Genomic DNA, 12,139 nt, shown 5'->3' with positions numbered 1-12,139 from the left:
ATCTGTGTTTCCCTCTTTCCTTAATTACAATGCAATTTTATGTAACTAAAGAAAGAACTGTAACAGTCTCCTGACTGATTATTTTTTCCATTTGCTGTTATGAGGTGATGCTTTTATCCATAAATAAATTATTTTTCACTTTTTTAATACTGCCCTTACTCCAAGGAGCTTGGGGTGCTGTACATAGCTTCTCTCCTCTTTTTGTCCTCAAAACAACCCTGTGAGTAGGAGAGGCTGAAAGTAACCCAGCTCAAGGTCACCCAGGTAGCTTCATGGCTGAGCAGGTATTTGAAACTGGATCTTCCGGCTCTAAGGCTCCAATCCTATTCACACTTTTCTTGGATAAGCCCCATTGACTATAATAGGACTTCTCAGTAGACATACAAAGGCTTGGGCTCCAAGTACAACTTCCAGACCACTACACCAGAATCAGTGAAAATGCAGGCAATGTTGTTGCTCCTCCTGCAATTTATTTCAAAAAAATGTTTTCTGCTGAGGATGTTTGGACTATGTAGCCAGTGTGATTTTATATCTTGTTCTATGCCAGGGTGATATAAGTGAGATGAGTGAAAACTGGCTACAAAAGGTTCAGCACTCCTTTTACTCTTACTTCCAGGGCAATTTTAGTTTGATTGCTTTGGCTAAATTGGTATAAAAAGAAACCACTGCTCTATACTACAAACCTTGTCTGTTTAGAAGAAGGAACTCTTTAACGACAGGTCTCTCTGCTATTCGAAAAATTTACAGCAGAATCATTAAGCAGGTTGACTCCCAAGTAAATCTCACACACTGGGGCTTGCTCCCAGGTGAGCACCTTAGGTTTGCAACTTTAAATTACGAGCCAATCAGGTTGCAAACCTATCCACGCTTTCCTGGGAGTAAGTCCCCTTAACTATAATGGCGTTTACTCTGAGTAGACATGCCTAGGCTTGGGCTCTCAGTCGTTCTTCTCCCTTACAAGTTCACACACTGATGGTGGTGCACCTGGCACTAACAACCAAGACAAAGAGAGTCTGCAGCTGCAAAGAGTAGGAACTAGTAGACTACACTTCCCACAAGACCTTGTAGCTTTAAAAAAAACCCCACAGACTACAACTTCCACAATGCTTTGCAGTTGCCTAATTTGTGGTTGGAGGCGTCCCTCTCTGTTTCATTGCAGTGGGCTTTGCAAACGGGTGGTGCACGCGGGCAGAGTGTAGCCTGCACTGCAGAATTGCTGTGCTTTGCCCCCCCACCCCGATGCTCATGGGTTGGACGGTGCGAGGAATGCTGCTGGAGGCGGTGGCAAGACAAGCAGTCGCTGCTAAGCTGCTGTCTCTTAGTGGGCTGTTTGCTGTGTATAAGCCCAAAGGTCCCACCTCCGCCTCTGTGCTGAACCAGCTCAAAGCGAAGCTCTTGTCAGGTACTAAAGAGGAGGGCTGGGAGCTCAAGTCCTGGAAAGGACAAGAAGGAACAAGGTGGGGTGACGTCACAGTGAGCTTGCTAAGTGACGTCACAGCTGAGCTTGAGCAAGGAAAGAAAGCTGCATGACCTGCACTCAGAACTCTGGGTGTGCCTGTGTGTTGTGCAGAGCCTCACCAAAGCGTTGCCTCTCCCCACTCAATTGACACAAACAGGCAAGGGGGGGGGGGTAAAGGGATAATTTGTACCTGGGCCCAGAGTCAGAAAGGGGAGTCAGGAGGGGGCCCAGAAAGTTCTTGGGATTTACATTTTCCTACCTTGCCTGAACTCACTGCCTGCACTGCTGCTGCAAGCCATACATACGGGCCCAGCAATGCATCCATGACCCTCTTTAACACAGTGTCAAATCTGGGAGGAAACTGACCTACTGCAGTAACTCTTTGGCTTGTGGATCTGCTGACCTTGAAAGAGCATATAGGAGATCAGGGATCCAGCCATGGGGCTACAGCTGCTGCAAAAGTTCATTTTGGTGCAACCCAGATATGAAGGTGATAATTTTCTGCAATGGATTTTCTATATTTCAAAGATTTTAGAGAGACTTAGGAGTGTTTTTGGTTTTCCATATTACTTTACCAATGCTGCCAATGCTGTTGGGTAGACTTGGGCTCCGCATCAAGAAATCTGGTAGACTTGGGCTCCAAAGACTAATCTGGCAGTCAGCACCCTCTCCCTGCCCTATTTCTCCCCCCATTCTGCCTGCCTCCATTCCCCCTCCCCCTTTGGGCCCCCCCCAAAATTTTGTACCCTCCCCACAATAAAAATTCCTCTCAGAGGCCCTGCATGGGCCCAATCCTACCCAACTTTCAAGTACTGATGCAACTGTGCCAGTGGGGCTTGCAGTGCATTCTGTGGCGGGAAGGCAGTCATGGAGGCCTCCTCAGGATGATGGAATGTTTGTCTGCTTACCTCAGGACTGTGTTGTGGCTGCATCAGTGCTGGGAAGTTGGATAGGATTGGGCCCCAAGTCTCATCTCTGCACCTCCAGTGTTCTGCTATTGTGATTTTTCCAGTGGACCTTTGCAGTTTGGGCTGTTGAGAGCCATGGCTCAGACTGCATTATTAGATTTGTTTTTGTTGACCTTTTAATATCAACAAACTTTCTGTGTACCTGTGTTCTCTGTCCATCCAACACCACTACCTTCCTTGTCAGCTTTGTTTCCAATCTGATGGGTCTTCAATCACCTGGGATTACTGTTGGTATATACAAAGGGGGCTGCAATTCTATGCATACTTACCTGGGAGTTCCATTGAACTAAGTGGGGCTTACTGAGTAGACATGCATAGGATTGCACTGAAAATGCTGCATCTCTGCAGCTCCAATGCTCACCCCCAGCTGTTAAAGAAACAATTTCCCTCTTCCCACCAACTTCTGCTTTTGACTCCTCCTCCCCAGCTGCTGCCACTGAGAGTGCTCAAGTATGTATAAACTGCTGCTTTGCCTGCGGTGAGCTCTGTTTGGTGTGCAAACTCAGTTTGGGGTATGTGTATGGCACCCTAGTGATGGTGTTACTAGTCTGTGATTCCCCCCCCCCCCCAATGAACCAGCCTGGCTGCTGTGCTTTTAATGTACCTTGATGGATGGTGTTTCCTCGGTCAGTGTTTTCTAAAGGGCTCTGTTACTACTGTAATACAACTGGCTGAGGATTGTGTATATGCACGGATAAGTTGTACTGCAGAATTGTATCCTTCCTGTGTGCTTTTAGAAGAACATCTTAAGCCTGCTTTTCCAGCTAAACTACAGTATTGTGCAGTTTCTGTTTTTATCTTCTTGTCTGTTTTATTTTACTCTCATGTACAAATGACTGAATCAAAACCTTTTAAGGTTCTTGTGTTGGGAAATTTGTTTCTAAGTGTTTCTGTCAAGTGAAAGGTGGAAGATGAGATGTGTCCCAAAACACACAAATAGAGGAAACTGTAAAAAAAAAGTGAACAGGGGGGGGGTGTTGCCTTGAACAAGAACATATTTTTATAGAACTGTTGTCCCATAAGTACATTTAACTACACCGTTGTCCCATAAGTACACATAAGTGACTTGTATTAACTGCCTTGCTTGAGGGGGCAGATATCTGATACAAATAGTATGTATGTTAGTGCTTCTGAATGTTCAGAGTTCTTTATGTGAATAATAATAATAATAATAATAATAATACAGGTATTTATATACCGCCTTTCATGGTCTTCAGATTTCTCCTCAGACTTTATTTCAAGGCGGTTTACACAGGCAGGCTATACTAAATCCCTATAGGGATTTTTACAATTGACGAAGGTTCTGCCTTTCAAGAACTACAACATTTCAGATGGATCCTTTTATGATCTGTTATCACATTTTGACCTCCAGTTTCCTCCCACGCAAGCTGACAATCCTTCATATCTCACTGGAAGGGCAGCCAAAGAGCAGATGGAAAAACTTGGCTTGGCTTGTCAGCTGCTTCAAGATCTTGCCGTTCACGGTGCCGGTGGCCTCAAACTGGCAACCTTCAGCTGTTACCTTCAGGCAAACGGAGGCTCTACCCTCTAGAGCAGACCTCCTGCCCACACTTTACACAGGGGTCTCAAAATAAGGCAGGGGTCTCAATTTTTCAGTATGAGGACCACATCGTATACTTCATTCATTTTCATGGGCAGCAAAAAATGGTACTCTGTCTCTGCCCAATCCATTGTGGAAACCTGGATTGTTGTTAGTAAACATTTCCTCAGCACAATCATTTTACAGCATTGTTGAAAAGTCAACATGGGGCAACCTGTTTTGTTTTATCGGCAGGGGTGAGATTAACTCTGAATAATTATGGTTTGAGGGTCTTAAAGCTTATGGCCGAGGTGACTGAAAATGAGGGTTAGCCAGCCTGACACCACTCTGGCATTCTGCAGACAGAACTGCACATGTTAACTTTCCCACCACATGGTTGGGCAAAAAATATTAAGTTGCTGTGGGCTGGATGTGGCCCCAGGCCATAGTTAGGAGACCCCTGATATAAGGTACCCTCATCTTGCAGATGGACACCTGATGCTAAGGAATGTTGCCAAAGGTCTCCTATGGCAAAGGCGAATGTCATACCTGGGAGCTTCCTGATTCATAGCTCATGGCCCAGTCCTATCCCACTTTTCAGCACCAGTGCTGAATGTAATTAAGTGTGGAAAGCATATTGAGAGACTGCTGCATGCTGTTGACACTTGAAGAACTCTGTAACGGTTGCTAGTTATGCTTATATTACTGCCACAAATAAGTAGTTGGGATGGTTCCTCTACATTGCTGTGGAAAATAATGCGCACACAGCTTGCTCGCTATTAAAATAGCAAACTATTTAATGCTGGCCATGCTCAAGATGAGCAGTGGATCTGGGTGAGCTGCATGTCTGTTGTTTTTTACCCCTCTCCTTCAACATGCAGTGATTCTTTTTGATTCTAATTCTTAATCTTTGCTCAGAGACAGATGGTTTTCAATGAATTAGTTATGCCCCTTTACTACTTTCCAATATGAATGACAAATTTGTGTGTGTTTGGACCAAAGTGTATGAATATTCTTACTGTTGGAGATCTTACTTTTTCAGAAGCTGGTCTACTGGACCCTAGTAGGAACAGGATTCCACACTCTTTAAAGATTGGACATGGTGGGATTCTGGATAGTGCTGCTACGGGAGTACTAGGTAATTTGCATATTAATGTGCACAATATTTGTCATTGATCTAATTGATTTGTCATTTATAGAAGTGCTTTATATTCTCAGGAATCTGGGAGATAACCATTGCTGATTTCCTCCTGTGGTGCTCTCAAAGGTTTCTGACCTGGCATGCTGACCTTGCTGGTTGTTCTTCTGCTGCTACCAGTCCCCTGCTTACCAGGACTCTGCTTCCTGCAAGGTCTTGAGGGAAGTAGGGACATTTCCCTCTGTGTTCTCAATCCCTGAGTCCAGCTCACCCTCGGGTAACCTGGGGCTCCACCAGAACTTAAAACCGAATCCAACATAGCTCTTCAAACCAAACTGATTTATTTATAAAGGTATCTTTTGTAGAAATATTTCTCTCAGTGAGTTAGGTAACATGATTCAGTAATGACTTGGCTCCAGAGCTGTAATTAGGGCAGAGCCCAAGAGGCCCCTCCCTGGGTGCTACACCAAGCAGGGGTGCATTCCTGCCTGGGGCTCAGTTGTAGTTACGAAGGAAGCACTGGCTGCTTTGTGCACCCCGTTCCTTCTCATTTAGAGACTCCCAGCCTCCATAGCAGAAGGAACGGGGTACATGAAGCCACTGTAGTAACCACCCACTCTTCTGGGGAGAACCCAGCAGTGACATCAGAACGTCTTGTAACATCACGGAGTTAACTGCCCTGGCGCCGGAGCAGTGCATTACAGCTTTGTTTAGCTCAATGATTTGGCTCATCACTTCCAAATCCAACTTCCCACCCTGAATGGCTAGGATCTTGCCATTAGTACACTTTAGGATTGTTTTGCTCCTTCCCCTTTCATTTGGCAATCTGGGAAGGAATTCCAAACCAAACTACCTTTCTAGCAATTCTTAAACATCATGCAGTGCAATCCTGAGCTGCACTTGGGCCGGTGCAAGTCCCTTGTGCCAGCCCGGGAGGGTCCCAAATGTGCCGTGAAGCACATTTGCACCTCCTCATGATCGGCTAGGCCGGCACACAGAGGCATGCTGGCCTGTGGAGGCTGGAATAAGTTTCCACACAGGCAGAGGCTCCAAGTCTTGCATTGGCTGAGCTCAGCCGACACAAGACTCTGGGTGGGTGGAGGCAAGGCGGGAGGGAGGTGTTCCAGGGGAGGGCAGGCTGGGGGTGGCCACGAGGGTGGGCGGGTGGGGAGTGGGAGGCGTTGCTGGGATCAAGCAGTTACGCCAGATCCCAACCCCATTCCCAGGGAGTTCGGAGCGGCTTCAAGCACTCCACTCTCCTCGGACTTGTGCCACCTCAGGAGACCCATAGGTGCAAAAGTTTCAACTCACCTCTGGCTGAACCACTTTGGGCACCTATCCTGTGCTGGATACAACGCAAGCCTCTTGACTTACTTATTCCAGCACAGGATAAGACTGTGCCCTTAGTCAATGAGAGATGGCAGAAATATTCCAGAATATTTTGTGAAGGCTACTATTATCCTCTCAGAATGACAGCATGATGAGTGATGCCCTCAAGTTTCAGCCTCATACCCTTTGCTAGCTATTCTTCTAGATATTTAACAGGTTATTGTGCTTGCCTATGGAAGCTTGAATTCCACCCATTAAAAATAACCCTTCAAAGAATGTAGGAAGAACCCTGTTGGGTCAACTCAAAGGTCCATCAAATCCAGGTCCTGTTTCCCTCAGTGACTAACCAAATGCCTCTTGGAAGCCCATGAGCAGTACTTGAAGATAGTGTATCTCTCTAGCTGTTCCTCCCCAGCAACTGCTATTTCATGACTCTGAACTTTCTATTCTTTACATGATTGCTATTCCAGGATCGTGGAAGAGCTCATTGCCAGGAGATCCTGACTCTCACTTAACGTCTGATGACCTTGACTAACCTTGAATAAATATAGAGGGAAAATGAAATTATTCTTATTTCAGAATAAATGATGGTGAGAACAGGTCTATACATTCAGATAGTGAATGGCTGAGAGCAAGGTATGGATGGTAACTCAGGAGATGGGGCAAATAATTCAACCCAGGCTAGTGCAAATGGATAGCTTGTTGTAAGCTGACGATTCCAGTTGATAATGATAATGTAAAATTTGCTCTTGACTGAAGAGTGAAATTGCACTGTTTCTGATTTTAATTGAATGAGTCCTGTGCTTATGAACCTGACTGTCATGTATTTTGCATCTGAATAGGCTCTCTAATTTCCTGTAATGCCAACTAGCTGTAAGCCTACATTTCTAGATGCTTTTTCATCTGAAAAGAACTGGAACTCTTTCAGCTTTCTCTGCCTGAGTGGCCTGAGCAGCGATACCTAATTCTCTATAACAGTGGTTCTCATACTTTTAGCACTGGAACCCACTTTTTAAAATGATAAAAAAATGATGTCATGATCAGAAATTACATCATTGAACAGGAAAATTTTTAACAATCCTAGACTGCAATTCTACCCACCCTTTCCCAGGAGTAAGTCCCATTTACTGTCAATGTTAAAACCATATACAGAAAAAAGTACAGATCTGTAACATTTTCCCAATACCGTCACATGCCATAATAGCATCAAGTCTAATATATTCAAAATTAAATATTGAAATGAGTGGACACCCACCTGAAACCCGCTTGTCACCCACCTAGTGGATCCCGACCCACAGTTGGAGAAACACTGCTCTACAAGGATCTGTTGCTCTCCCTGAGCAAGTGCTGCATAGTTGAGTTATACAAAGGTTATGGTTATCTGAATTTTTCTCAGCTATGCAGAACTTAAACTGAGGCTGCTGTTGTGTAGCAGTGACTCTTTCTGTCCCTGCTTAACTTGCAATGGATCAATGAAAACTCAGGGTGCAATGGTACAGCTACCCATATCAAAAAGCTTATTGTGAATTGCACCTTGATTGATCTGCACTAGCTTGGCACTTCTTTCTTACAACACTATTCTCTATATGTACTGATCACCAGTACTCTTGTGCCTTTTCTCTTTCTGCTTTTATGCAGTGTCTGAGTCTATTGTAAGAAATCAGCATGTGGTTTAAAATGTAAACCCATTAAAGCTATTATTCCAGCATACGTGGCAGGGTTAGATATCTGGTGACAATAGTTCTTTGCAAGACAATCTTGGGTTTTCTTTAGGGTAGTGTGCTGCTGCATGGCTAAAGGCCTTCATGTGTTTGAAGCTGCATATCAAATATTGGTCCCTCTTATGTGTTGGCACGCAAGCCTCTGCTCCTTCTCTCGCTTCCTGGATTTGACAAGAGGGGAGCAGAGTGAGTGTGGAGAGAGAGAACTGACTTCCCTCTGGTGGCCACCTTAGTTGGTTTCCTACTGAATCCTAATAATGTTTTAATTGGCACATTAGCAAGAGCAGTGGCTTTCCAACTAATAAACCTTTCTGGGACTTAAACCATGTCATACAGTCACCTTGTATAATTACAGGAAGTAGCTCTGTAGCGAGGCCTGTAAGAAATACCTTTCCAAGAAAGGGCCACAGTACATAATGAAGGACATTCTGGCAGTAACTTGCACTTGTCTGTGCTGCGTTTTTTCTCAGCTCACTGAAAGTTTTAAAAAGCAGTAGAGTAATTTTTCTTCTAGACTATCTCATTGCCATTTTGGATTCATTGATTCTGTTAGCGGAAGGTGCCAGAAGTGTATGAAATAGTGTTTCTGGCTGGTGTGATATGACAGAAAACAATAGCGAATACAGAGATGGCAAAACCAGTTCTTGAAATACTGTTTCTCTTTCTTAACAGTGGTTGGCATCGGAAAAGGAACTAAAATGCTGGGCGACATGTTGGCAGGTTCTAAGGTAAGGAATATGGAGTTTTCCTGGAGCTCATCTTTCACAAACAAGTAAAACGTGAGATGGATACATAAGGGTAAAATGCTACTTTAGTGGCATCATCAATGTTGATGATTGTTAGAGAAATATGTTAGAGAATACATATGTTAGAGAAACTTGCTGTTCCTAGCTGTGGCAAGCCATAGAACCCTGTGGCACACGCTTTGCATGCGGAAGGTCCCAAGTTCAATTGCTGACCACTCCAGATAGGGCTCAGAGAGACCTCAACTTGAAATCCTGGACAGTGTCCGCCAGTCAGTATAATGAATTACAGGGAATACTGGTCTGATTTAGTGTAAGGCAGCTCCATATATTTGAAATAAGAACTTAAGAACAGCCCCACTGGATCAGGCCATAGACCCATCTAGTCCAGCTTCCTGTATCTCACAGCAGCCCCACCAAATGCCCCAGGGAGCACACCAGATAACAAGACCTGCATCCTGGTGCCCTCCCTTGCATCTGACATAGCCCATTTCTAAAATCAGAAGGTTGCACATACACATCAGAGCTTGTAACCTGTAATGGATATTTCCTCCAGAAACTTGTCCAATCCCCTTTTAAAGGCATCCAGGCCAGATGCCAGCACCACATCCTGTGGCAAGGAGTTCCGCAGACCAACCACAGGCTGAGTAAAGAAATATTTTCTTTTGGCTGTCCTAACTCTCCCAACACTCAATTTGAGTGGATGTCCCCTGGTTCCGATGTTATGTGAGAGTGTAAAGAGCATCTATTCACTTTATCCTTCCCATGCATAATTTTGTATGTCTCAGTCATGTCCCCCCTCAGGCGTCACTTTTCTAGACTGAGGAGACCCAAACGCCGTAGCCTTTCCTCATAAGAAAGGTGCCCCAGCCCAGCAATCACCTTAGTTGCTGTCTTTTGCACCTTTTCCATTTCCACTATGTCTTTTTTGAGATGCGGCGACCAGAACTGGACACAATACTCCAGGTGTGGCCTTACCATCGATTTGTACAACAGCATTATAATATTAGCTGTTTTGTTCTCAATACCTTTTCTAATGATCCCAAGCATAGAATTGGCCTTCTTTACTGCTGCCGCACATTGGGTCAACACTTTCATCAACTTGTCCACCACCACCCCAAGATCTCTCTCCTGATCTGTCACAGACAGCTCAGAACCCATCAGCCTATATCTAAAGTTTTGATTTTTTGCCCCAATGTGCATGACTTTACACTTACTGACATTGAAGCGCATCTGCCATTTTGCTGCCCATTCTGCCAGTTTGGAGAGATCCTTCTGGAGCTCCTCACAATCACTTCTGGTCTTTACCACTAGGAAAAGTTTGGTGTCGTCTGCAAACTTAGCCACTTCACTGCTCACCCCTGTCTCCAGGTCATTTATGAAGAGGTTGAAAAGCACTGGTCTCAGGACAGATCCTTGGGGCACACTGCTTTTCACTTCTCTCCATTGTGAAAATTGCCCATTGACACCCACTCTCTGTTTCTTGGCCTTCAACCAGATCTCAGTCTAGGAGAGGACCTGCCCTCTAATTCCCTGACTGGAGTTTTTTCAGTAGCCTTTGGTGAGGGACCGTGTCAAACGCCTTCTGAAAGTCCAGATATATAATGTCCATGGGTTCTCCCGCATCCACATGCCTGTTGACCTTTTCAAAGAATTCTAAAAGCTTTGTGGGCAAGACTTACCCTTACAGAAGCCATGCTGATTCTCCTTCAGCAAGGCCTGTTCATCTATGTGTTTTGAGATTCTATCTTTGATGAGGCATTCCACCATCTTACCCAGTATAGATGTTAGGCTGACCGGCCTAAAGTTTCCTGGGTCCCCCCTCCTTCCCTTTTTAAAGATCGGTGTGACATTTGCTATCCTCCAATCCTCTGGCACTGTGGATGTTTCAAGGGACAAGTTGCATATTTTAGTCAAGAGCACAGCAACTTCATTCTTCAGTTCCTTAATAACTCTTGGGTGGATGCCATCAGGGCCCGGTGACATATTGATCTTTAATTTATCAATGAGGTCTGAAACATCTTCTCTTTTAACCTCTATCTGACTTAATTCCTTGGTCAAGAGGGGCCGTTTGGGCAGCGGTATCTGCCTGAGGTCTTCTGCCGTGAAGACAGATGCAAAGAACTCATTTAATTTCTCTGCCATCTCTGTCTCCTTTTATCTCCCCTTTTCCTCCCTCACCATCCAGAGGGCCAACCGCTTCTCTGGTGGGCTTCCAGCTTCTAACATATTTGGAGAAGCTTTTATTATTCCCCTTAATGCTACTGGCTATGTGTTCCTCATAGTCTCTCTTGGCCTCCCCTATCACCTTCTTACATTTCTTTTGCCACAGTTTATGTTCCTTGTTATTCTCCTCATTGGGGCAAGACTTCCATTTATGGAAGGAAGCTTCCTTGCCCTTTATGGCCTCTCTAACTTGGCTGGTTAGCTATGCGGGCACCCTCCTGGACTTAGTCAAGCCCTTCTCCCTTTGCGGTATACCCTTCCGCTGGGCCTCTATTACTGTTGATTTGAGCAGCCTCCATGCACTCTGGAGAGATTGGACTCTTTTTACCCTCCCTTTCAACCTCCTTCTAACCAGCCTCCTCATTTGAGGGAAGTCCGCTTGTCGGAAGTCAAGGGTTTTTGTGAGAGATTTGCCCGGTATTCTTCCCCTGACATGCATGTCGAAACAGATCGCAGCATGATCACTGTTCCCCAATGGCTCAGTAACACTGACATCTCTAACCAGGTCCTGAGTACCACACAATATTAAATCCAGAGTCACCTGTCCTCTGGTGGGCTCCATGACTAGCTGCTCTAAGGCACAGTCATTTAACATGTCAAGGAATCCGGTCTCCTTTTCGTGACCAGAACACAAATTGACCCAGTCAATATGAGAATAATTGAAGTCCCCCATGATTACAACTCTGTCCCTCTTTGTCACCTCCCTGATCTGTTTCCTCATTTCAAGGTCCCCTTCCAATTTCTGGTCTGGAGGACGATAGTACGCCCCCAGTATTACATCACTGCTCAGGCCTGGTAATTTAACCCATAGAGATTCTATGCAGTCGGACCCACCTTCAATCTCTCCTTTGCTGGATTCTATCCTTTCCTTAACATAAATGGCCATCCCACCTCCAACATGCCCCTCCCTGTCCCTCCTGTAGAGTTTATAGCCCGGGATTGCGGTATCCCACTGATTCTCTGCATTCCACCAGGTTTCCATTATGCCCACTATGTCAATGTTTTCCCTAGTCAC

At 45.0% G+C, this 12,139-nt stretch overlaps 1 protein-coding gene across 4 annotated transcripts in view; it reads left to right on the top strand.

Moving 5' to 3' along the window:
* The first annotated feature begins 1,186 nt into the window (after positions 1-1,186).
* TRUB1 (TruB pseudouridine synthase family member 1) overlaps positions 1,187-12,139 on the top strand; it is a 43,125-nt gene continuing 32,172 nt past the window's right edge. For 2 of the 4 annotated variants that reach the window (XM_066621038.1, XM_066621039.1), the window contains exons 1-3: positions 1,187-1,402; positions 5,010-5,105; positions 8,828-8,883. In XM_066621038.1, coding sequence (XP_066477135.1) covers positions 1,240-1,402; positions 5,010-5,105; positions 8,828-8,883 — 315 coding nt within the window. In that variant the 5' untranslated portion in view covers positions 1,187-1,239. Of the gene's footprint in view, positions 1,403-1,864; positions 1,950-5,009; positions 5,106-8,827; positions 8,884-12,139 lie in introns of those variants that run through there. The other 2 variants (XM_066621042.1, XM_066621041.1) reach the window with 2 other exon arrangements.

This window comes from Tiliqua scincoides, chromosome 3 (assembly GCF_035046505.1).
Source record: "Tiliqua scincoides isolate rTilSci1 chromosome 3, rTilSci1.hap2, whole genome shotgun sequence".
In the NCBI taxonomy this organism is placed as follows: domain Eukaryota; kingdom Metazoa; phylum Chordata; class Lepidosauria; order Squamata; family Scincidae; genus Tiliqua; species Tiliqua scincoides.
Note: the sequence above shows the minus strand (reverse complement) of the source record. Positions and strands in the feature narration are given on the sequence as shown.